The 27,295-nt window shown below is 49.4% G+C and overlaps 1 protein-coding gene across 1 annotated transcript in view; it reads left to right on the top strand.

Moving 5' to 3' along the window:
• Positions 1-27,295, top strand: part of LOC138255715 (uncharacterized) — a 359,027-nt gene that overhangs the window by 65,103 nt on the left and 266,629 nt on the right. The window contains exon 3 of the mRNA XM_069205843.1: positions 2,773-3,021. Within this exon, the coding sequence (XP_069061944.1) occupies positions 2,773-3,021 (249 nt within the window). The remainder of the gene's footprint in view (positions 1-2,772; positions 3,022-27,295) is intronic.

Raw genomic sequence — 27,295 nt, 5'->3', positions numbered from 1 at the left:
TAATTTGGTGTAAATCTTTTCAGTCTTCACTGAGAAATTTGGTTTCAAATAGATGCTTGTGTGGTCATGAACGTGATAAAAAAATAGGTATATCTGAACGGTTGGTCACGTGAGAGTCACGACGTACTTGAATCTGTTACTAAAAACTAGTATAAGTGGACAAAGTAGGGACCCCTTGATCCTCTAACACTTGAGCAGGCGGGGGCACAGGGTGGCCCTCAGGAGCTAAAGCTAAAACAATATATACATTTTCACGCTGTGTGTCCTGCTGTACTCTTGCAGACCCCCTCATGTCATTGTTATGGAACAAGGGGGTGTCATGGTACTACCGCGGCCATGCGTATCAGTAAAAAAAAAACCTTTTAACTTAACATTTATTTACTCTACTTACCTGCACAACCCCAAAGGATCATCTGCACCCCCTTTTATGGAACACTGCCAGATTTAAGCAAAATCCAGCTGATGGTTTTTGCATTCCATGAAATACAAAAGACTATTGAAAATGCGTAGGATTTGAAGCCTGTTTTTGGGACCCACTGTCCTTTTTTTCTTTGTATCCCTTTGACTAAACACTGCAAAGCTTTCAGTCCCTTCAAAATGAAACGGAGGCAGCAGGTCTGCAAACATGTGCGCACATTCATCTAACGGGTGCAAAGTTATTAAGGGACAAATTTCCAAAAAATCTCTATCTCTGATCACCCTAGTTATAACTACAGAGTATGTTACTGAGTGGCGCAAGGCATTCTGTAATTATAGTTATGATTAGTAGGTGTAGGAATTCCTTGACATTTTGCTCGCTAATAACTTTGCTCCCGTTTGATGAATCTTCACTAAACTTTCCAGACCTATAGCTTTCTGTACATAAGCAGAGGATGCAAAGTTTCACAGTGATTGGTCAAGAGGGTGCAAAGAAAAAAAGAGGAGTCCCAAAACGCATTTTTCCACCATTGCATTTTCCATAGACTTTTGTATTAGATATAACGCAAAAATGGCTGAACTGATTTCCGTGAAATTTTATTTCTAGTGTGCAGATAAACCTTTATTCTACTAGAGGTAAGTAATTTTTAAGTTTTACAATATTTCAGGAAAGTCCAGCGGGTACATAGCGATGACAACACATTTTATGATTGATTAATGACTGTCTTTACAAAATTTAAAGGCAGCCATGTTGTTTTAGGTAGACTTTGGCAGTGTTCTGGGTTACTGCCATAAATATAGGCAAGTATTAGGTTTTATATTTTTTCCTACCTATTAACGATTTATTAAAGGGGTAATTGGGAGAAAACATTATTTAGAGGTTTCTTTATATTTAAACAAAAATATATGGAGTACCAAGGGAAAGACAATAAAATCTACCAACGACCTATATCTAAATTACTAAATCAAAACACAAAGTGTGCTGAAAACTACATGGTTGCCTTTCATATTTTGTATAGACAGCCATTAGCCAATCATATAGCGAAAAGATACGCTGAATGCCGCGGAACAATATATGACTAAGTATTTTCACACCTATATCATTAATACTAATTCCACCATTTACACTCCATGATCTATATTCAGTCACACACTTTCATGCAACATGTTTAAACTACCACAAAAACACTACATACTTCAGTCTATGCCAGTCCACCCTCTGCCACTCCACTGTACGCTATTCAACTTTGCTCTATAACTTGCACCTTCTCCATGCACTGCTTATACCCTTTCATTGTATATCACTTATACCGTATAAAATTACAGCATTTACAACAAAACTTGGGACATCGCAAATCACATTATTATTCAGAACACAGTGAATGGAGGTTTGCAAGTTATAATAATTTGAATGTTTTGCCTAAAATATAACTAAAAAGGTATAAGTATGAATTTAGAATTTCAAATGTTTGTGTACTTTAAGTTTGGTTTGTATAAAAAGAATCAATAGTGGTATAGTAATGTAAAGGTTGTACATAAATTATAGGTTTAAGGCATAACTTGAACTTTAGAGTTTGTAATGTTTTTGTAGTTTAAGTTTGGTTTGTACAGAAGAATAAATGAAGTTTTCTTAACTGTAACTACAGTGTAACCTTTGTTTTTTGCATTGAGTATATATATATATATATATATATATATATCAGTGTAATTGTACATCTTGTTTGTCAAAAAATACCTCCATTTGCATGTTATGAAGCTTTTTTATACTACTCATGAAATCTAAATTTCTTGATTTGCAAACGCTAATGCTTTCCTCACAAGTCATGTGTAATGTAATCCAACACCCCCAGGGATAATGTCTGCATTATACAAAAAAATGAATCAATCACCTGATCAACCCCCCTACAAATTTGGACACATGGTTGCCGTACAATACATGTAGTGTCCGTTTAGTGGAATTTCCTTGTCACTTTTAATATGTTATGTCTCTCGGTTACCAACTTTGGAAGGATGAAGGTTGTGGGACTAGGGATGGAAGCTTGACTTTTATTGGTCTAGGTCAGGGTTCTGCAAAGTCGGTCCTGGAGAGCCAGATCCATGCCAGATTTTTAGCATATACACATTTAGGCAACAGATTTTTAGCATATCCACATTTAGACAAATGTAGATTTCTGGAAAATCTGGCATGGATCCGGCTTACCAGGACCGACTTTGCAGAACCCTGGTCTAGGTTATTTATTTGAAACTTGATTGAATAAGTATCAGTAGGAAAGCATATATTTTTTACAACATGATTATACGTGAGCAATTTGCAATGGCTAGCCATTTATTAATCCATTTGATTGTTTGTTTCAGATCCTGTTTGCAATGTCTCCATTGCACGCATTCCCTCAGACAATGGTGTTCTTCTCTATTGCAACTCCACCGGAAGTGGTGTTTCTATCGCTTGGGCCAGAGATGGACGGAGGTTGCCGGAATCCCATAAACTAACTGACAGTCACACACTGAGCATACCTCGAGGCGTGGCATGTGGATGTTACCAGTGCAGCGTGTTGTGTGGAGTGTTGGGACAGCAGTACGCCACCATCAATCTGACGTCTCCCGGTGAGGTGCAATAGTTCAATTTTGCTGATGATTATGTTAATGTCATGTGAACTTTAAGCCTGTTTATAGAATGTATTCATAGCGGTAGTTGTGTTTGGGGGCTTGGCCTGGTGCTGCACAGTTGACATCTCTGTGATCACAATTATTGACAAAGCCTGGTTCTGGGCCTGCAATAGGCTGGTGCTGAAGATGGACTCAACTGGATAGCTTTGTCGCACAAAGAGAAGAGGCTTCCACACTAAGACTGACGTCACACTGGAGGTACCAGGATACAAGACTGAGGAGAAGGAGTGCAATTACAGTAGGTTTCTACTTCCCATTAGAAGTCATTAGAATAAGCTCTGGAGTCTGGTTGTGCATTGATCTCACTTCACAGCAGTGATAAAATAGTAGGTCTTAACCCTGCTGTGACACCATGTTAAGTGCCTGCCCCTCTTCCAGGTTTTGAGAGATCTGTTTTAAGTGGGATAATGATGGACGAGATGGTATCCTATCAGATAATCTAAAGATAAAGCACCTACGCAGGATCAGGCGCTGTGTTACCTTCAAGAACATATGAGGAAATGTGGCCAAAGTTTATTCAGCGGATCATGATGAATTAAACCTTCTTGTGACAATTATAATATAGGTGCCATGAAGGTTTAATAAAAGATTTAACTTGATTACAGAGGGCTTATATGGTTAGTTTTAAATCAGGATTAATGAATAATAAACCATTTACAGGGAATTAGCATAAGGCTCAATAAAATTGCAGAAATCAGTTGGTAGCACTAGTTAAGAGCTAGCATCAAGCTAATAAATGCAGCTTGAACATCTGCAAGTTGTTTTAAGTCCAGAGTATGCAATAATTCCGTTTGAGTCTGCTCTCTAACAACCAGGAAAACAACATTCTAAAATGAGCCCTCTTTTATGGGTAAATACACAGTGGATATCTGGCAGACAGCATGAGGTGAACAAATTGTTACCCAAGGTCAGCAAATCACAATACAGAATTAAATGCAACCTTTCCTAGCACCATCCTAACATCAGCTTCAAACTGAATGATAATCAGTCCCCTTTTGACTGAACATTGTTGGATGTGACAGTACAAATCTAGTTATAGATAAAATAATGACAAATTTATTAAATGAAGTGGCCCACTGAGGGCAGACAGGAAGAATGGAGGAAACCACAACATTTGAGAGGAAAAACATCCTTTTGAGCTTCCATAGAGAGAAAACAGGTTTGCAGAACTTGGTAAATTCAAGAATGTTTCAGTGCCCATTTAGCTGCGTGTGAAGTTGGTGAGAAATGAATACATGGTCATGTTTATGATTCAAAAGTAAGGGCCTGATTTAGATATTGCCGTATTGGTTACTCTTTCACAACGGTGACGTTTAGCCCATCCACCAAAATATAAATCCCATAGGGTTTAACAGGCTTTACATTTTGTCCGACGGACTATCTGTCACCGTTGTGAGGGAGTAACCCGTCAGATGATTTCTAAGTCAGGCCCAGAGTCTGGGCCTAGGATAGCCGAGCTAGGAAAGCATAGTTGTGTAAAGTGCAGCAGACTCCTTTTGGTTGCAAATCATTTGTGTTATTAAAGGGTCAATATTAATTAGTCATGCATTTACTTTAACATTAGTTTGCCATTATACCCGCCTTCTCCTGCTTCTCATGGGTCTGTGCACATGCAAAGGAGGTGGGACAATGTGGGGGTGGCAACCACTATCTTCCCTGTCAACGGAGGGTCTGCACATAACCATGGCTCCTAGGGATATCAGTCTGCGCTGACCAGGAGCTCTTGGAGAACTGCTGTCAGCACTGTGCCAGGTCAGCTTGAGAGCATGACTTTAAGTAGGGTCAAGAAGGGTGGTCTGTGGCAGGAAGCAGGTATTTAATTTGTATATGTCTGATGGAGACTTCTAGTTGCACATTCTTTACCTTAGAATTTACCCAGGTGCCAGTCTGGATCCGGAGATTTTCTCAAGCAGTACCCTTCACACAGTTAGGTGGCGTTGATTGGCTCAGCGTCTGTCGGCAGTAACGTCCACAGCAGAAATTACATCGGTGCCACCCTAGTGCGCTGACGTCAGTTCTTTTCTTTCCTCACCAGCCAGTGCTGATCCAAAGAAAGAGCTAACCATTCATTCGTTTTTTGACTGAACATTTTTCAACTTTTGCCAAGCTTTTTTTGAGTGTTGACACTCCTGGTGCATTGAGGATGTCTTTGCGTAAGACCGGGTTCAAACCCTGCGGATCCTTTCATCGGGCAATGTCTGTAATGGATCCGTAACTCATATGTTTGTTTTCTCTGGAGCGTGTCCCCAACCCTGAGAGTACTCCGAGTGCCGGGCCATGAACCCCAAGGCGTTGAGGGAGCATTCTCAATCAATCAATCAATACATTTGTAAAGCGCGCTACTCACCTGCGTGGGTCTCAAGACGCTGAGAGTGGGGTTAGGGGAGCTGCTACTGCTCGAACAGTCAGGTCTTGAGGTGTCTCCTGAAGGTCAGCAGGTCCTGGGTCTGCCACAGGTGTATGGGGAGGGTGTTCCAGGTCTTGGTGGCGAGGTGGAAGAATGATCTGCCACCGGCTGTTGTCCTGTGGATGCGTGGAACGGTTGTGAGGGGGAGGTTGGCGGAGTGAAGCTGTCAGTTCGGGGTGTAGAAGGTGTGTCATTTGTTGAGGTATGCTGGTCCGGCATTATGGAGTGCTTTGTGAGCGTGGATGAGGAGCTTGAAGGTGATCCTCTTGTTGATGGGGAGCCAGTGCAGGCCTCTCAGGTGGGCTGTGATGTGGCTGCGGCAGGGAATGTCGAGGATGAGGTGTGCGGAGGCGTTCTGTAGGTGTTGCAGTCGTTTCTTGAGTTTGGCCGTGGTTCCCAGCGTAGAGAGCGCTGCCGTAGTCCAGTCTGCCGCTGACGAGGGCCTGGGTGACCATCCTTCTGGTTTCAGTGGGGATCCACCTGTAGATCTTGCGGAACATGCAGAGGGTGTTGAAGCAGGAGGATGAGACGGCGTTGACTTGCTCGGTCATGGAGAGCGATGAGTCCAGGATGAACCCCAGGTTGCGTGCGTGGTCGGTAGGTGTCGGTGAGGCTCCCAGTGTGGCCGGCCACCAGGAGTCATCCCAGGTGGAGGGGGTAGAGCCGAGGATGAGGACCTCTATCTTGTCCGAGTTCAGTTTCAGGCGACTGTTCTCCATCCATAAAGCTTCTGGCAGCCTGGCGCTTAGCTTCACTTCGCTCTCGATCTCGGTTGAGAGAAAGGTCCGAGAATAGTCACGGAGCCCCCCTTCATCATCGTCCCACTCCAAATCCTCGGGCGATTGGCTAAGTCAAAGCACAAGAAGAAGTCAAAGAACAACAAGCATTCCTCTACTTCACCTCGTCCATCAGTTGACAAGACATGGGAAAAGTCGCTACAGGCCTCCGTCCGCGGAGCCTGCATCTGGGTCAACTATGTGCCTCCCCTGGTTTCCAGGAGCCAGAGCAACCCCTACTGAGCTTAGAGAGTTATATGAGGCTATGCGCCTCATTTTTTGGCAGTCCAAATCTACTTGGTCGCCTTCAGGCCCCGCAGGGTCAGAAGAGTCCCCCTCAACTTCTGTGCCGGCGGCTTCGGCCTTGGCTCCCAGGGGACACCCATGGATCCATTCCTGGATTCGAACCAGCATCGGTCATACCATCTCGACTTCCCCAACGCTAGTTCCTATGCTCTATGCTCCCGAGGCCGCCCATGCCTATGGGTGGCCCTGACCCCGTCCTCATTGCTAATTCCGACACATCATGCGACGCCAGTAGGGGTTTTTCCCCCTATGTCGGATCCTGACCCTTATTCCTATGGGTGGGGGGTACAGTGCAGAATGGGAGGTGTCGCTGGACCCTAGAATACGAGCTCCAAGACCCTATGGACTGGGGTATGGACCTGGGGGAAGCTAGTGGTATGGATACTTCCCTGACACTGGCATGCTTTCTCCCCCTCCCATGGATGGCATGAGGGAGCGTCCTACTCCATGATGTTGAGAAGAGCGGCCAAGGTCCTGGGCCTCGAGTTGCCTTCGGTGGCAGTCAGGGGTAACCTCTTCATAGAGGTGCTTCAACCAGGGGTTTCATCCTCTGAACCCCTATTGCCCTTTAATGAAGCCCTCATTGATGTCCTGCTGGATACCTGGTCCAAACCAGTATAGAGGCTCCTGTGAACAGGACTGTTACCTGCTGCTAGTGACCTACAGCAGACCCAGCATTTCTGACTCAACAACCCACCCCTGAGAGCTTGGTTATTCAAACCTCCACATCCCAAAGCTTGTTCCCTTCCGCACCCCCAGAGAGTGAATTCCAGAGGCTGGACCAACTTGGGAAGAAGAAGTTTTCTTCTGCCAGCCTGGCATTGCGGTCCGTGAACACTGCACACCTTTTAGACCGCTATTCCCACTGGCTGTGGGATACGGTTGCGCAAGTGCTGCCACAAGTCCGCTGCCAGAAGAGGGCTGGGCTGTACTTTCCCAAGCGATTGTCGATGGGAGAAATGTAGCAAAGTTCATGATTCAATAGGGACTGGACACGACCTACTCGCTGGGCAGATCATTTGCTTCGATGGTGGCCCTGCTATGCAACGCCTTGTTGAGGACATCTGGATTTTCTGAGGATGTCCAATCCGACCTTATGGACATGCCCTTTGATGGCACCTGTCTCTTCGGAGAGAAAGAAGACTCAGCGCTCAAGCGCTTCAAGGATTCTCGAGCTAAGACCGGGTTCTTGGGCCTCACTGCTGCCCCATCACCCACCTCAATCTGCTTTACGCCTCTTTCGTGGCTTCAAAATGGGCAGCCCCCCACCTTCATTTCCGCAAGCCACTGTCGCGCATGCTACCCATCCTTTGCATGGCCGGAGACTTGGGATCCAACTTGGCCATGGATCAGGGAGCCAGCAGTCTGGCCGTCCTCCGCCCCCTCTGCAGCAGCCCCCAAACCTTCCTAGTCTGACCGTTCCCCACCAAGGCCAGTCAGCAGCAGGATTCGCCATCACCTGCCCCGCTGGCAGTCCATCATGTCAGACAGGTGGGTTTTGTAGATAGTACGAATGGGCTGCTCCCTCCCCTTCAAGAGAACCCCTTAGACATGCCCTCATCCTACAAATGGATGATGGAGGATCACTTGGCACTTCTCCGTAAGGACGTTATGGTTCTCTTGGCCAAGGGAGCCATTGAAAGGGTCTCTGTGCCAGAAGTGGCTGTTATTCACGCTACTATCTGGTGCCCAAAAAAGGACAAGGCCCTTTACCCTATCCAAGACCTCCGGTCTCTCAATCTCTTCCGCCAAAAGGAGAAGTTCAAAATGCTCACTCTGGCTGAGGTTTTATCTGCCCTGGACCCAGGAGACTGGATGGTAGTGTTGGTCTTGCAGGACATGTATTTCCACATTCCCATCCTTCCTGACCACAGACGTTACTTGTGGTTCATGGGCCATGAGCATTTTCAGTTCACCTTGCTCACCTTTGACCTTACCAGTGCCCCTCAGGTGCTCACCATGGTGATGGCAGTAGTTGCAGCTCATTAGCGCAGGTTAGGGGACTCAGTCTTCCCTTATCCCAACGAATGGCTGTTGAAGGCAGGCTTGCCCCAGGCTGTCATCTCCCACCTCCAGGTTACACCAGAACTCCTGCATTCGCTTAGCCTCACTATCAATGTGCCAAAGTCACATGTAACTTGCTCTCAGATGCTCCCTTTCATAGGAGCTGTTCTGGACACTGCAGTTTCGGGCTTATCCTCTCGAGCAGCGTGTCCAGGATAGTCAAGCTATTATACTGATGTTTCAGCCTCTATCCTGGATTTCGGTGAGAATGCTTTGAGGCTGCTGGGCATCATCCTGTTGGTGAATCATGCCAGATGGCATATGTGGGCTCTGCAGTGGGACCTGACGTTCCAGTGGGTGCGACATCAGGGGAATCTCTCCGACATGGTACAGATCTCAGAGGAAACTGCAGGACATCTACAATGGTGGATAACGAACCACCATTGGCCCACAGGCAGATCCCTCTCCCTTCCCCAACCAGATCTGACAGTAGTGACAGATGCATATCTCTTGGGATTGGGCGGCCATCTTGGAGACGCATAGATCAGAGGCATCTGATCTCAGACAGAGTACAGACTCTACATCAATTTATTAGAACTCCATTCGATCAGGCTAGCATTGGAAGCATATCTTCCCACTCTGAAGGGTATGGTAGTGCAGGTGCTCACAGACAACACCACCAACATGTAGTACTGCAACAAGCATGGTGTGGCGGGTTGTGGACCTTTTGCCAAGATGCTCTGAACCTCTGGACATGGCTGGAAAACCAGGGCATTTCTCAGATGGTTAAGCATCTGGCAGGCTTTTCGAATGTCAGAGCGGACTAAGTCATCCGTAAATGCTTAGTCAATCACGATTGGCGTCTCCATCCAGAGGTGGCCTAAGGCCTTTTTCAGCAGTGAAGAGAGCCTTGGTTATATCTGTTTGACTCCACAAAGAGCAATAGTGTTCGTTCGAGTTTCCAAGGTGACAATCGCTCAGTGACACTTTTCGTCTCAAGTGGAACTCAGGCCTCCTGTATGCTTTTCCGCCCACACAGCTTCTGCCCGGAATTCTCAAAAAGATCTAGACGGATCAGGCCCAAGTAATCCTTGTGGCTCCAGACTGGGTATGAAGGATCTGGTATCCCGAGCTATTGAGTGTGGCCATCGATCTTCCAATCAGACTGCCCCTTTAGGAGGATCTTCTGTTGCGGCAGCAGGGGAGGGTACTCCACCTGAACCTGTCCAGTTTCCACCTTCTTCCGTGGAGATTGAGTGGCAACAGTTGACAACTTTTAACCTTCCTCCCTAAGTCTGTAATGTAGCTTTGGCAGCCAGGCATCCCTCCACCATAACAGTATCTGCCTGCCGTTGGAAGAAATGTATGGCATAGTGTTCAGGCAATTCTGTCAACCCCTCTCTGTCCCTCTGTCATGACCACACAAATTTGCCATATTGAATCAAAGAAACGTTTAAGAAAAGCAATACATTTACAAGCAAATAGGTATCCACAGTGGAGACAGCCAAGTCCTAGCTGGAAGAAGGTTTGCCAAGCAGTTTTACGTTTAATTCAAGGAGAGTCAAAATGAGAAATTCAAGATGGCCAATGCGAGTCCAGAAAGTTAAGTTGCAGTACTAGTGGTGCATTCACTTTAGTTGCTAGGATACGCGTGCGCCGCCTGGAAGCTTTGCACTTCAACTGAGGTATGACAGGAATCAGCTGTGTGGAGAGAGCAAGGTTTCGAGATAATCGCCTGTTGAGGTAAATTTACAATTGAAGACAATTTTACAGAGAAACATTATATCGCTTTAAGTATTGTTCAAGGAGATTAATTGTTGGCAGTTCTTGAGGAGGTTGGCAAGGTTACAGAGTTTATGACAGGAACGAACTTTAACAAACAAACATTTACAACTACAAAGATTCTTATCTGACTTATCGAATTAGAGGAAGAAACAAACTTAAACTAAAAGGCATTTACAAATACAAAAGTTCTTGACAGCGAGTTGTTGAGTTTAAAGGAGAAACAAACTTTACTAAGCAAGCATTTACAAATACAAAAGTAGTGGACAGAAATCTCAAGCTTTAGGAAAAAATGAACTTAAACAAGCAAGCATTTACAATACAAAAGTTCTCGATAGCGAATTGTCGAGTTAAAGTAGAAATGAACTTCAACAAGCAAGCATTTACAAATACAAAAGTTGTATACAGACAGAAGTTCCCAGCTTAGAAGAAAGAACGAATTATAACGAACTATATATATATATATATATATATATATATATATATATATATATATAACAACTCAATAAAATTCCTAACAAGTGCTGAGAAGTTCTTCTCGAACAATTAATATCCATTTTAAAAAGTTCATATCATCTATAATATTAGAATCATCCATAGAGAGAAGCAAGCCTTCAGAGAGCTCAGGGTGAGTGAGAATAATAGTAGAATTAGAGAAACCAAAGTTCTAAAGAGTAGAAAGTATAATAATTGACATTGTATGTCCCTAGTAACTATGAATGTGACTTTTGCAGGTGCTGTATCTAATCTTAGACGTGAAGAGACAGACTGAGTACTGACGTACATCATCTCTGAGGCACTCTCTCTAAAATCCCATTCCCCTTTCCCCTTCCAGGGTGCCCAGTACAAAGATTCTAAATTTGTTGTGAGTTGTCTGGGTTGGGACTGAGGAGTTATCTTCTGCTACTGAGGAATTCAAATTGAGGTATCCTGACACCCTCCCTCTGAGGTTCTTTTGTTTATACTTTCTTTGGTCCAGCAGAACTCCACTCTGGGCACTTTGAAAGGGTATTTTTCTGAAAGTTCTGCTTTCCTATGGTTGCCTGATCAACCTTTGTTGTTCAATTCTCCTATTGTAAATAGGTTTCTTAAAGGCCTTAATCAGATGTTCATTATTCCCCAATGGAACTTGAATTTGGTTTTGACCTTCCTCATGTGAGCTCCTTTTAAACTGCTCCTCAGTTGTCCTATCAGACTTCCTTCCTTGTGGCCATTTCATCTGCCTGCAGGGTAAGTGAGCTGCAGGCATTGTCATCCAAGAATCCCTACCTTTCCATCTTTCCTGACAAAGTGGTGCTTTGCACTTGGGCATCCTTTCTGCCGAAAGTGGTCGCACCCTTCCATGTAGGCAAATCCATCACCTTGCCTACTTTTTACACACCCCGCACCCGTCTAAGGAACAGGTGAGGCTCTACTGCCTGGACTCCAAATGTGCGTTTGCTTCTACCTTGGTCGTACCAAAGAGTTCCGGGTGGATGATCAACTATTTTGTTGGCTATGTGGGTGCGAAGAAAGGTTGGTCAGTGCAGAAGAGAAGCATCTCCAGATGGCTCATACTCTGCATTACAATGTTCTACGCATTGTCAAAGAAGAAACCCCCTGAGGGTTTATATGTTCATTCTACCAGAGCTAAAGCTGCAACCACTGTGTTGGCATGCGTAGTTCCAGACCTGGACATCTATCAGGTGGCAATCCAGACATCTCTGCACACATTTACCAAACACTACTGCCTGGACAGTCCGGTCACTTTGCCCATTCGGTCCCACAGGACTTTCGGGTGTGATCTTTGGTCTCATACCCGCCTCCGGGTATGGTATTGTTTGGGTATCTATTCTAAGGTAAGGAATCTGCAACTAGATGTCTCTATCAGATGGACAAGTTACTTACCTTTGGTAATGCTTTATCTGGTAGAGACAATATCTAGTTGCAGATTCCTTACTGACCTACCCTTCTTTCCCATTCTGCTAACTGATTTCTAGGGACAGGGATTCCCCTTTCAGTGCCCTAGTTTGATGCACTAGTGATTAGTGTTCTTCCATAGCTCTGCGCTTCTGGCATGGAAAGTTGTGAAAAGAAACTGACGTCAGCGTGCTGTGGTGGCGTCTACATAGGACCTGCAGCATAATTTCTGATGCAGATAACGCCGACAATGGATGCAGAGTTGATTGACGCCACCTAACGGTGTACATGGGTACTGCTCGAGAAAAATCTCCAGATCTAGACTGACGCCTGGGTAAATTCTAAGGAAACGAATCTGCAATTAGATTTTGTCTCTACCAGATAAGGCATTACCGAAGGTAAGTAACTTGCCCAATTGGGTCATGTTGATTGGCATTTCAAACGTCTGGTGATTAGTCACACTTCAGATATTTTGTTGTCTGGGTTGCTGAAAGCCTTTGTGTGACTGGAAAATCAATGCCACCCGATTCATATTTTGCAGTTTCAAGCCTGCCCATGTATATGTCGATCAGGGGACTCAATAATCTGCATGTCCACTATCTGTGTTGCATGGCTATACTTGTATTCCACAACAGAGCCTTAAGTTTTGCTAGTTAAATGTGCCCAAAAAAGTACCCCACCTCAAGATGAAGGCAGCTGCTGCCCCCTCAGACCGGGTGTTAAGGAAACTGAGTTAGTTGTAGCTGATTTGACGCTCAAGGGTTCAAGCATTTTTACCTGTTTCCCTAGAGAGGAGGATAGACTGTCCCAGTACCTCATCTCCCCCCCCACCCCATCTCTGCAGTGTTGTGAGAGGCACCTAACAAGTAAGGCCTGACAGCATCTGGTTCTGAAATATGCATTATTTGGTGACATGAGGAGTGCTTGGGACATAGATTGAAGAATGTTTCTCCATTAGTTAGTCCTATTTCTCAAAGAAGGGCTAAACTTCATATGGGACTCAGGAGAAAGCTCTGACCCAGAAACCTGGAGCAACTGTTGCCAGCACAGAGCTCTACCAGGGGCAGCCCCTCATGGCCTGAAAAAAGCCTAGACCTCTGCCCCACTGCTGCAAACTGCCTTGGAAGAAGATAACACTTTACTACTAGTTGCTCAGAAAAGAGCAATCCCCTCACCAGGAGGCCAAAGAGTAGGGGCTGAAGCAGAGTCAATCTAAAATACTAGGCTCACGAACGCCATTCGCTCAGAAAATTTGTTGTTTTCGGGCACTGCACCCTCATGCACCTGAAGGCGATCTGGGATCGAGAAGTGAAGTCTCTCACTGAACGACACTGAACGCAAGAAGCTGCAGGCCCCTCGTAAGTCCACTCCTCGTCTTGAAGGTGTGAACTCACTCCAGAGTTCACTTCTGCAAGAGGCCAACTTCGAGGTTGAAGAACTCTGGTAAGTCAAAGTTGAAGTCCGAAGGGAAAGTGAAGCAGGACTCAACCATATCCTCACAATCTCTAAAGAGAAGGCTCAATGGTGTCACAGTGCCAGTCAGTCTCTCTTCAGATCTCCAGTTGCCAGTTCCACAGTTAGACGAGTTGCGCTCTGAATTTCCCAAGCCATATTGAGACACCGCAGTAGATCTAAGCTTTTATGGAGTCCATGTTGCAGATATTTGGCAAACTTCCAGCTCCCTCAGACCACAATGAATTACAGGGTCCTCCAGTCAGTTTGTCACTGGCAGATCTGTCTTTTGCACCTTCTGACCTCATTGGACCTGTTATGGGGTTTGTACTGGCTTTGGTACAGTTTTCCACTGCGGTACCAAGATCTGCATCAGTCCTCCCTCCTCTTTATCGCCAGTACCGCTGGCAGGAGAGGAGGATCCTGTGGTAGTTCCAATGTTTGACCCCAAACCGACTTCAGCACAATCCCGAATGATGCTGCGTTGCAAAATTAGTAAAGCGTGTTTGCCTGTTTCTGGCCTGCAAGAGGCCCATGGGCTTGATACTCCCCACGACATAGGGTTGAACTCACCATTTGAACATTCCATGGAGTAGAATGTATTATTTGCAGTGTAATATGATGAGAGCATAGGTGTTGGACCTCCAACTGCCCTCTATTGAGTCTAATACAACTGTCCTGACACAGTTCTGGTGAGCGCTGAGAGAGGCCGCTCCCACCAATCCTGACGCTGGTTTCATGCTGGTTACCAGCATGAAACCAGCATCAGGATTTGGTAGCGCTGATTCTTGGTCACCCCGCCGCATTGGAGCCATGACGAGCGGAGGATGCCGTGAGGAAATGGAGAGCCGTCCCGTCAGATTAGTGCCTTTTCTTTAAAAAAAAAAAATATTATTATTGTATCCCTCACTCCCCAGCCACCTGCTGTAAATATGAACCAGCCGCCATTGGGTATAGTCCTGGAAAAAGGTTTATTTTGCCAGATCGAAATGGCAGTTTAAAACTGTTCAACCATGCTGCAATGGGAGGCCTGACACATGTTTAAAAGGCTACTTAAGTGGGTGGCACAATATGGGCTGCAGGACCATTAATAGCATTTAATTTACAGGCCCTGGGCACATTTACAGGGTACATGTGCCACCACTGTACTAGGGACTTAAAAGTAAATTAAGTGTGCCAATTGGGTGACAGCAAATTTCACCCTGTTTAAAGGAGAGGTCACACACACAAGATGAGCAAAAATGGAAGAGTAAGGTAAAATGTTTGTGGGAAGACCACTCTACAGCTGACAGCTCTAACACAGATCTTTTTGGTCTGAGTCCACTCCACAAAATCCCCCCAAAAATGAAAGATACAGCTTTCTGCTCTTAGGTATGGAATATGCATTTAGAAGTATCATCAAAAGAAAAAGTTACTTACCTTTGTAACACTTTTTCTGATGGATACTGTAACTGCAGATTTATCACTGCCCACCTACCTACCTCCCCTTTCTGTGGAGTGGCCTCTTTTTAACATCTAAAAAGGTCCAGAGTGTGAAATCTGCACACTGGTACTACCAATTGTTCACACTCCACATTTAAGGGCCTGGAAAGAGGCAAACAGGAAACTGACACCTGCGTGGAGTGTGGCACTTACATGCAGCTCGACACAGTCTCTTTCGTAGTGGTATGCAGTTATCGGAGAACCATAGAGTGCCAACTAGCAGCATGTAGGACCATTGCTGCTGAATGCTTTCCGGATCTTGTCTGGTCCCTCAAGAGAATTCCAATGTGAGCAATCTGCGGTTAGATAGAGTAGACATCAGAAAGAGTGCTATCGAAGGTATGTAACCTGCTCATCTAGGCTCTTCTGAATTATGGTAAGAAAGGGATAGAGGAAAGGGGGGTCTAAAGAGATTGGTCAACAATTCCACCTTTAACGTTCCCCCTCATTGTCTTACTTTGGCCAAACATCATCAGCTACGTGCCATTGTAGAATTCCATTTTCTCAACTGCAGAGGTCTGCTGTGGATCCTAGGGTCAGGAGACACCCTGTCGCTCAAGGAGACTAATACCAGGTAGTGCAGGTCCAACAAGCACTACCTTCACTACACCTGTGCTGGCAACTCCACAGGTAACTCCTCAAACACAAAGTACCGAAGATATGCTCCTTCCCCTTGCCAGGACCTCCTCAACAACATTGGGGTTCAAAAAGGAAGAGCTTCAGCATCTCCAGGAAGAACACCTCACTGTAATTGAAAGTAGGATACCACCTATGAAGGAATGGCATTCCATCATATCATATGACAAATACAGTATTGTAGATAGTAGTGAACATCTTTACAGCAATAACATGCCAATCAGGTCAAAGGGCAGATGTGAGAAATTGGGTTGTTGATTGAGGGCGGTGTGAGCCATTCTCGACAACAGCCACAATCCTTATCAGAATGAACCACAAAATGTCATGACGTTACCCTGTGCTTAACCCTCTGGTAGCTTGTCAGGCTTAACTTAAAGGCAATGTGTAAAGTATTTCTGCAGGAATGAAACAGTGATATAACAAAAACTCAAAATGAGAGAAATCACACACCAATTTAGAAAAATAGAGTAAAAGTAAAAAAATTATTTGACACCAAAATGACAAAAATCCAATCGGTAGAACCAGAGGCGGAGCCATGAACACATAGGTCCGGGTCTCAAGAGCACTATTTGGCAGAAAATGTTCTAAGTCTCAAGTTTTCGGTTTGGGCTATTTGGGCACCTTTAGCACCAATTCCAAGGGTACAGGTTTGGAGGGGCATGTTTTAGTTGGACTCTCGCTCCTAGGAGAGACTGCTGGTTTAGGGATGACAGCACTTTTGTTTGTAGGTGACTAAACCCCACCTACAAGTCACAACTGTCGGCCCAATCCTCCCTGCTCACAAGACGTACCTCACCAAAAACTCAAACAGCAAAAGGTGATTTCTGGCAGCCTTCCGCATGGACTCTACAGTGCGACATCTCGGAGGAGTCGTGATGCCTTTTTCTCATGTCAGCAATAAGTCTCAGTCACACACAGGCAATGAAGGAGATGCAGGAAAATTGTCAATAGCTTTATTGAAAAGACTGCAATCTACGCTGAAATGCATGAGCTGCAATGATCAGAACAACAAACAATAAAAGTAGCATAATTGTGAAGATGAGAGTCATGAATACAAGGATCCCCCTCACCCCCCATCTGGCAAAAAGCATGAAATGTAAAATCCATAGCGTAGAGAACCTTATCTCTAACCAAGTGATAGCTAGGTGTGATAAATCTAATTTGCCAGTACCATGTCCATGAGAAGCGCCCCCCAACCCTCGTTACCTTGGAATGAGGTCTCTAGGTCAGACTCCGTGGGTACACGAAGGCTGGTTTCTGCAGAAAGGTGACTTGCAGCATAGAGGGCAATCACTGATAACCCTGTCTGTGTGAGGTGTATCTATACAGACCATGTAGGACCTCTGACGCAGGTATGTTCCAAATCAATAGGTAAGGAGGCATACTTGTGGTGGCAATTATGTAAACAATCCCAGACAAGTGTACGTTATGTTCCTGTCACCCATAAGTGAGAAGGGAACATAATGTGCCTATCTACGTACTGTTGGAGGCTGGCCCTCTGTGTAGGGTACAAAACCAAGTACACTATGCAGAGGGTCAGAACAACCACATGTTAGTTCACAGAGGTTAAAATTAGACCACCTAATGCTCCAATTTTTAAGATAGTTGGTCGAGCAGTTAGGCTAATCCAGGAGATGTGCTAAGTATTTGCTGTACTCACAAATCCACAAATCCAATCATGCACCACACACACTCAATGAAGAACTCGAGACCAGAATTTATAAAAAATACTTCAGACTTTTATATAATTTTTAAGACCAAAATCTTTAGAATACGTTAAGTACTTTTGAAGTTATGAATTTTCGAAGTTTGTATTTCTGTGCATAATTACGCACCATAGGAATCAATAGGCAGTCACTTTTAAAAATGCATGTAGAATCGTACAGTTGGGTTACCAGTCTCTTCTTTTGCAGGGTGGTCGCAGTAGTCGGTGGGCACCTCATGCCAGCTGGAGAACCTCAGGCAGCTCCCGGTTTCGGCGGAAGCAGCGTTGGAGAAGTTCTTGGCACAGGCAAAGGGCCACCTGGATAGGCCACTTGGAAAAAGAGCTGGTTTGCAAAATCAAAGTGGTGCCTGGGGATCCCCTTGGGCTGATGAGGTTTCAAGGGGTTGAGGACCCGGGGCACACTGAGACCCCTCCTGATAGGTGCTTACCTGGTCAGGTGGCCAATCCTCCACTGAGGGCTATTTAGGGTCTCTCCTGTGGCTTTCTCTTCAGATAACGAATGCAAGAGCTCACCAGAGTTCCTCTGCATCTCCCTTTTCGACTTCTGCCAAGGATCGACCGTTGATTGCTCCAGGATGCCTGCAAAACCGCAACAAAGTGGCAAGATGACTACCAGCAACATTGTAGCGCCTAATCCTGATGGCTTTCTCGACTGTTTCCTAGTGGTGCATGCTCTGAGAGCTGTCTGCCTTCACCCTACACTGGGAGCCAAGAAGAAATCTCCTGTGGGTCGACGGAATCTTCCCCCTGCTAACGCAGGCACCTAACTTCTGCATCACCAGTCCTCTGGGTCCCCTCTCATCATGATGAGCGTGGTCCCTGGAACACAGGATCTAGATCCAAGTGACCCGGACAGTCCAGTGGTCCTTCTGTCCAAATTTGGTGAAGGTAAGTCCTTGCCTCCCCACGCCAGACAGCAATCCTGTGTACTGTGTGATCTGCAGCTGCTAGGGCTTCTGTGCACTTTTGCAAGGAATCCTTCACGCACATCCCAGCCCAGGTCCTCAGTACCCCGTCCTGCATTGCTCAACTCACTGAGTTGACCACCGACTTCGTGGGACCCTATTTTGTAGTGTTGATACGACCGCCTTGCTCAGATTTCTTGAATGCCTGTTCAAGTGCTTCTGCGAGTGCTGCCTGCTCCTGCATGGGCTCTCTGTGCTGCTGAGCGTCCCCTCTGTCTCCTCCTCCAAAGGGCGACCTCCTGGTCCTTCCTGGGCCTAGGCAGCACCCATTATCTTTAATCTTGACTCTTGCAGCTAGCAAGGCTTGTTTGTGGTCTTTCTGCATGGAAAAAAATCAGCATCCTCCAGCACGCCATGGGACATATTCTGTGCAAAGGAGAAGTTCCTGGCATTATCCGTTGTTGCAGAATCTTCAGCTTCTTCCACCCAGAGGCAGCCCTTTTGCACCTTCATCCGGGGTTTAGTGGGCTCCTGACCCCCGGACACTTGCGTGACTCTTGGACTTGGTCCCCTTCCTTTACAGGTCCTCAGGTCCAGGGATCCGTCTTCAGTGCTTTGCAGTCAGTTGTTGCCTTTGCAGAATCCCCTATCACGACTTTAGTGTGTTTCTGGTGTAGTAGGGTAACTTTACTCCTATTTTTCACGGTCTGGGGGTGGGGTATCTTGGACACCCTTAGTGTTTTCTTACACTCCTAGCGACCCTCTACACACTACACTAGGCCTGGGGTCCATTCGTGGTTCACATTCCACTTTTGGAGTATATGGTTTGTGTTGCCCCTAGGCCTAGTGTCCTATTGCATCCTATTGTATTCTACAGTGTTTGCATCACTTTTCTAACTGTTTACTTACCTGATTTTGGCTTCTGTGTATATTTTGTGTATTTTACTTACCTCCTAAGGGAGTATATCATCTGAGATATTTTTGGCACATTGTCTAAAGTAAAGTACCTTTATTTTTGGTAACTCTGAGTATTGTGTTTCTTATGATATAGTGCTATATGATATAAGTGGTATAGGAGGAGCTTTGCATGTCTCCTAGTTCAGCCTAAGCTGCTCTGCTATAGCTACCTCTATCAGCCTAAGCTGCTAGAACACTACTAATCTACTAATAAGGGATAACTGGACCTGGCACAAGGTGTAAGTACCATCAGGTACCCACTATAAGCCAGGCCAGCCTCCTACATTGGGTATGTAGGTGTCTCACCCACTGGTTCTGGAGGGGGCAACCTGCCCTGTGCTCTTGGTCCTGGGGAGTGTTGGGCCACAGTCTCTCGAGTGGTCTTGCCCACTGGTTCTGGAGGGGGCATTGTGCCCTGTGCTTGATCCTGGGGAGTGCAAGGCCACAGTCTCTCAGGTGGGTGTCATACCCACTGGCTTTGCAGGGGGCAGGCCACACAGCAGCCCATGGTGATGACTGCACAGTGGTGGTGGTGCTGCTGGTGGGGTGAGGCTCCTGCCCATCCCCTGGAACCTCGGATGGCTGCACATCCATGGTTGGTGGTAGGGGCTCTGTCACAGTTCCTGCCCCAGGCCCCTTGGTCTTCCTGCCTGCTGGTGCAGGCTCCTTGGTCTTCCTGGCAGCTGGGGCAGGCTCCGTATCATTCTTGCCTGCTGGTGCAGGCTCCATTGTCTTCCTGGCAGCTCGGACAGGCTCCTTTCCCTTCTTGCCTGCTGGGGCAGGCTCTTTGGTCTTCCTGGCAGCTGGGGCAGGCTCTTTGGTCTTCCTGGCAGATGGGGCAGGCTCCTTGGTCTTTCTGGCAGCTGGGGCAGGCTCCTTTCTCTTGAGGCTGCCTGGTGCAGGTTCCTTCACTTTCAGAACATGTGGCCTGGATCCTTTTCCACCACAAGTGGGTGTGGTGACGACTGGGCCCGTGGACTGTGTGGCTGAGGTGCTTGGCCGGGTTCTTCCTACCATGCCCATACGTGCAGGACGGGGGGAGGGGTAGGGAAGAGTTCAATGGTGGATAGGAACAGTTTTTTAGGGACATTGGGGTGGGAAGAGGGAGAAGGAATGGGGGTGGAGGAAGAGGGAGTGGTTGTTGGAGGTGTCTGTCTGCTGCTTGTGCATGTCTGGTGCAGGTGCATGGGCTGTATGCTATTGTGAGGTGGATGGGTGTTGGGTGTCTGAGTGCTTGCGTTTGTGTACTTTAGGAGGGGGGACAGACACAGTGGGAGAGGACACAGGGGACGTGTGCATGGTTGTTGTGGAGGTGTCTGCCAGTGAGGTGTGTGTTCTGCTTGGTGTGGTGATGCTGGTAGTGGATGATGATGTAGTGCATGCAGGTGTGTGTGTGGATGGAACTAGGTGGGAGGTGGTGGAGGAGGAGAAGGGGGAGACAGTGTAAGTGGATGTTACTGTGTCTGCAACTGGATGGTGTTTGTCTGAGTGCCTGTGGTATGAAGTGTGGTACCTGTGACACTCTTGTGTGTTGTCTTGTGTGCATGCTCATCTGCCTGTGTGCTTGGGATGAGTTGGGGTTGAGGAGAATGGGACTGGACAGTGGTAGTTGGAGGGGTGAGCGTAGAAACAGGGACAATTGTTGCCATCAGAGAGGAGGCCATAGCCTGGATCAATTTCTGTTGGGCCACCAATCCAGTGTGAATGCCCTCCAGGAATGCATTAGATTGTTGCATCTGGGCTTCCACCCCCTGGATGGCATTCACAATGGTTGACTGCCCTACAGAGATGGATCTCAGGAGGTCAATAGCCTTTTCACTCAGGGCAGCAGAGCTAACTTGAGCAGGGCCTGAGGTGCCTGCGGCGAAGGAGATGCCCAATCTCCTGGGTGAGCGGGCATGGGAAGCTCGATGAGGGGCTGCTGGGAAGGCGGTGCTGGTACGGGGTGGCAGATGTACCTGTAGCTGGGGTGGTCACAGAAGTGTCCGCCACCACCAGGGAGCGTCCATCGGAGGTGGTATCTCTGTCAGAACTGTCCCCTCCAGTCTCCGCCGTAGTGCTCCCCTCACCCTCCGTCCCACTAGTGCCCTCAGTGTCTGTGGACTCTGTCACCTGGGTCCTGTGAGATGCAGCTCCCTCCGTCGCCGGTGCCTCTGCTTCTCCACCAGATGATGCTAATGCACATAAGGACAGGATGACAAAACACAAAGGGGGGGAAGAGGCAAAGGATACACTTGGTCAGTGGCTGCACCAATACCACCGTTGGCGTACACAGCACCCTCACACACAGGGAACAGGCCTACGCAATATGCCATAGCACTACCAGAAAAATAGTTAGCAGCCAAGGCATGGGGAGGGGCACACACCACCAAATGCAGCACACCTGGGACCTACGCAGCCCTGACCAGTTGTGGATGCCTACGAGGTAGGTAGCAAGAGTTTCCCTCTGAACCCTAGCCACCAGGGGACCTATGCTGCAATGACAGGCCTGGCCTAGGGGCACCCACTGACACACATCCCCCACCCGGATACCACACTACCATGTGTAAGTTGTAATGATGGCCACTATACTTACCCCCTTGTGGCTGCTGTGATGGCACCAAGTGCCCATCCAGCTAAGGATAGGCCACCGCCAGTATGCAGGCCATCAGGGGGGTCAGTGTTCGATGGGCACCCCTTCCTCGTTGGGAGGCCATCCCCAGCTGGTCTTCCGCCATCTTCCGTGCCCAGTGTCTCAGGTCCTCCCACCGTTTCCGACAGTGGGTGATACGCCTGCCATAGACCCCCAGGGTCTGCACCTCCTTGGCGATGGCACACCATATACCCTTCTTTTGATGGGCGCTGACCTGCAGAGGCAATACACACAGGAAAATTGAATTAGACAAACAGTCCTGCCTGTTACACATATGGCCCATCATACCCGTCTCCATCACCATTGGCACACACATGGCCCAGTACACAACCTATACGCCTCCCAGAGAACATCCACCCACCCCCCTTACACGAGACCTTCACACACACCACTCCATCCATTCATGCCACATGCATCGTGCCCACAGTGTACTCACCTGTTGGCCTGGAGGCCCATACAGCAGTCCGTACTGGGATAGGACCCCATCCACCAGTCTCTCCAACTCCTGCAAAGTGAAGGCTGGGCCCCTTCCCCATCACACGGGCCATGGTACGAGGTAGCAAGTGGGGAATCAGATAAAAAATGGCTTTCACATCCGCGGGGGTGCATACTGTCTCCGCTGGCTTAGATCACCGTTGGCCACTGTAACCCATAGGGCCCAACTATAACCAATGAAAGTTGCACGGTGGTTCCCGACCGCCTCCCGCAACGGCGCACAACGTCAACGGAATTACCACACTTCCACCTGTCCCTCCACACAGGACAGGTGGATGCCATTTCAAAGGGGGGGGAGGGGGGCAGGCCCTGGAAAATTACTGCATCACTGGTGAAATTAGGACATACTGGACAGATCACACTGACCAGTTACAAGTTAACAGCATGAAAAGTTCTGTTGTAGCTCCATTGTTCAGTTTGTGACCGGCTCCTCACTCTTTTGCCCCATAGATTGCTACCGCTGCGGATGAATTGGTTGGCGGATGGGTGACATCAGGTCTGGCTCCAGCTGGGCACACAGTTCATGTATAGTGGCACGGTCAAGCCGGTATGTCAGTATTACGTGTCGTTCTTCCATTGTCGACAGGTCCACCAGCGGTCAGTACACGGGAGGATTCCTCCTTCTCCTCGCCAAACCCAGCGGACGGTGCCTAGGAAGGACAACATGGAGCACAGAGTCAAGCAACCCACAGGTACGTTCTCTAAGCTTGCACAGTAAACGATTGTCTATGCAGTGAATGGCTTCTATGAGTGGCTATGCAAGGCCTAGGCCTGTGTGACGCAGCACAATTAAAGCCATGTGGGCCCTCGAAATGGCGGCTGCCTGACCTGTGAATTGTGACAATGGGATGTGAGGTAAATGCGCTGGCGTGGCACACTGCGGCGGTCGGCGGTCGAAGACCGCGGCGCGAAGCCGCATTGGTTAACATTGAAGCCTATGGGTTTTCAGGAGCCAATGGCGAAGTGCGCCGGCGGTGGCGGTACGCACCGCCGCTGTACGCACCGCCGCGGGCGTGACCGCCATTTTCTAACTGATTAATCACTCGAGACCTGATCACCCACAGGAGAGGACCTATACTGCAAGTGCTGCTGTGACCTCGGTCTGGAAGGGACAATGGCTGCTGCGACTGGGGAAAGGGCCCCTGCCTTCACTGTAGAAGAATTGGAAAAACTCGTGGATGGGGTCCTCCCCCAGTATGCGCTACTCTACGGTCCTCCAGACCAACAAGTAAGTACAATTCCAAATGGATTTGTGGCCACTGCCTGGGTTGAGTGGGGTGAATGAACGAAGGTGCGGAGGCGAGCGAATGAGGCATGCATCACACGAAAGATGAGAGCATGGGCCAAATGGCAGGGGTGGTGAGGGGGGGCCACATGGCAGGGGTGGGAGGGGGGGCCACATGGCAGGGGTGGTGAGGGGGGGCCACATGGCAGGGGTGGGGAGGGGGGGCCACATGGCAGGGGTGGGATGGGGGGCCACTCCCAACAAAAACGCAGACAATCTTGAACTTTGTATTTCTCTCTCCCTGTACGTGTCACATAGGTCAGCGCCCATCAGAAAATCGGGATTTGGCGTGCCATCGCCAAGGACGTCCGGACCCTGGGGGTCCACCATCGACGGGGCACCCACTGCCGCAAGAGGTGGGAGGACCTCCGCCGCGGTAGCAGGAAGACGGCGGAGTCTCTGCTGGGGATGGCCTACCAACGTAGGCGGGGTGCCAGCCGTCAATTGACCCCCCTGATGTCTCGGATCCTGGCGGTGGCCTACCCTGAATTGTATGGGCGCGTGAGGACATCAAAGCAGACACAAGGGGGTGAGTACAAGCACAATCTGCTATGTTTGCGCACAGTGGAGGTGTCTGGGTGGGGGAGGAGGGCTGTGGGTCCCCCTAGGCCAGGGCGAATTCTGTAGGCTAGGCCCCTCCGTAAGCCCCTGTGCCCCCGCCCCCCCCCTCAGTAGTGTGCTAAGTACAGCTATCCATGGCCCTGTGTCATCTGTGTGTGCAGTTGTCATCTCTAGGCTTGTAGGGCATGTCCCACGGATTGCGTAGCGGACCCCAAGTGCGGGACGTAGTGCAGGGGGCTTCTGTGTCTGTCATGTCCTCCAACGTTAGCGGTAATCCATGCACTCAAAATGTCTTTATTTCTCTCCCCCCCCCCCCCTTTTTGTTTGTCTTTCTGTGCATGTGTGCATCAGCATCATCAGGCGGAGGAGAAGTGGCATCGGGGCAGGAGGGAGCTGCATCTCACATGGCGCCGGAGGGCCATGGCACCGAGTCAGAATGGACCAGTGAGACGGAGGGCGAGGGGGGCTCCACAACGGGGACGCGTGGAGACCACAGCGACACGGACACGTCCTCGGAAGGGAGCTCCCTTGTGGTGGCGGCAACATCCGTGCCCCCGCACCTACAGGTACAGCCGCCACCCAGCGCACCAGCTCCGCCCTCCAAGCAGCCCCTCAGCGTGCGCCCCGTGCCCGCTCGCACACCAAGGCGGGCATCTCCTTCGCCCCAGGCACCTCAGGCCCTGCCCCAGTTACCCCAGCTGCCCTCAGTGAGGAGGTCATTGACCTCCTCAGAACGCTCATTGTTGGGCAGTCTACCCTTTTGAATGCCATCCAGGGGGTGGAGAGGGAGGTGCATCGTAGCAATGCATACCTGGAGGGCATTCATTCGGGTCAGGCTGCCCATCAGCGATCGTTCCAGGCTCTGGCCTCAGCACTGACGGCAGCCATTGTCCCAGTCTCCAGCCTCCCTCTTCTAACTCCCTCCACCCAGTCCCAGTCTCCTGTTCCTCTGCCTGTCCCATCCACACCATCAGACCAGCCTGCACACACCTCAACACCCAAGGGCAGCTCATCCAGACATAAGCACCACAGATCACGCAAGCATTCACCCAAGCAACATCCAGATGCAGACATGCCAACAGTCACTACCACCTCTGTGTCCCCCACCTCCTCGTCTCCCTCCTCCCTCCCTGTGACGTCTCCACTCACACCTGCATGCACACCACCATCAGCCAGTACTTCCATCACCAGCACACCCTCCAGTACAGTCCGCACACGTGCAGTCACCACCCCCACTACCATTTACACGTCCCCTGTGTCCTCTCCCAGTGTGTCTGTCACCCCCTCTTCCAAACCACACAAACGCAGGCAGCCACCCACCCAACAGCCATCCACCTCACGACAGCCTCCAGCACAAGCACCTGCACCCAAAGACAGCACACTTGACTCTCCTACAACCACATCCTCTTCCTCAACTCCCATTACCACTACACCTACCCGTCCCTGTCTTTCTAAATTGCTTTTCTTTTCCAACCTTGACATCTTTCCGACCACTGACCCACCCCCTCCATCTGGTAAGAGTCGAAAGAGCACCTCAGCCACCACCAGCCCTGCATCAACCATGACTAAGGTGCAGGGCTATTGGAGTCCCCCAGCTCCTTGGGCAGGAACATCGGCCAGCAGCAAGGGGACAGCCAGCCCACCCCCTGGGAAGAGGAGCAAAAAACTCAAGGGCCGGCGAGACAAGCCTGACACGGCTGCCAGCAAGGACAGTAGCCTTGCCCCGTCACCTGCCACATCATCCAAGGGAGGCAAGGGCCACAGAGCTTCAGCCAAGGAGGGCAAGGGCAGCAGGGCTGAGAAGTCAGCCAGCAGGCCAGCTGCCCAGGAGGGCCCCACCAGTCCCATTCCGGGTGGAACGGACGTCACCCACGGGCCCAGGACTCCATCACAGGAGGGCCTGGCTACCGCAAGGTCGGATGGAGACTGAGCGGGAGGTATTGGCCAGGTCTGGCTCCCTAGAAACACCGGACAGGCCCTGCTGAACAGGGCCCTTCGAGTCAAGAACCGCTGCACTGGGCCCCGCCGTCTCCAGCACCGCTCCGCTGGGGACCGCCGTCTAAAGCACCACTGAACAGGGCCCCGCCGTCTCCAGCACCGCTCCGCTGGGGACCGCCGTCTCAAGCACCGCTGAACAGGGCCCCGCCGTCTCCAGCACCGCTCCGCTGGGGACCGCCATCTCAAGCACCGCTGAACAGGGCCCTTCAAGTCAAGAACCGCTGCACTGGGCCCCGCCGTCTCCAGCACCGCTCCGCTGGGGACCGCCGTCTCAAGCACCGCTGAACAGGGCCCCGCCGTCTCAAGCACCGCTCCGCTGGGGACCGCCGTCTCAAGCACCGCTGAACAGGGCCCCGCCGTCTCAAGCACCGCTCCGCTGGGGACCGCCATCTCAAGCACCGATGCACTGGGCCCCGCCGTCTCCAGCACCGCTCCGCTGGGGACCGCCGTCTCAAGCACCGCTGAACAGGGCCCTTCAAGTCAAGAACCGCTGCACTGGGCCCCGCCGTCTCCAGCACTGCTCCGCTGGGGACCGCCGTCTCAAGCACCGCTGAACAGGGCCCGCCATCTCAAGCACCGCTCCGCTGGGGACCGCCGTCTCAAGCACCGCTGAACAGGGCCCCGCCGTCTCAAGCACCGCTCCGCTGGGGACCGCCGTCTCAAGCACCGCTGAACAGGGCCCTGCCGCCTCCAGCACGCTCCGCTGGGGACCGCCGTCTCAAGCCCCGCTGAACAGGGCCCTTTGAGTCAAGAACCGCTGCACTGGGCCCCGCCGTCTCCAGCACCGCTCCGCTGGGGACCGCTGTCTCAAGCACCGCTGAACAGGGCCCTTCGAGTCAAGAACCGCTGCACTGGGCCCCGCCGTCTCAAGCACCGCTGAACAGGGCCCCGCCGTCTCAAGCACCGCT

The sequence above is a fragment of the Pleurodeles waltl genome, chromosome 1_1, assembly GCF_031143425.1.
Source record: "Pleurodeles waltl isolate 20211129_DDA chromosome 1_1, aPleWal1.hap1.20221129, whole genome shotgun sequence".
Lineage (NCBI taxonomy): Eukaryota > Metazoa > Chordata > Amphibia > Caudata > Salamandridae > Pleurodeles > Pleurodeles waltl.
Note: the sequence above shows the minus strand (reverse complement) of the source record. Positions and strands in the feature narration are given on the sequence as shown.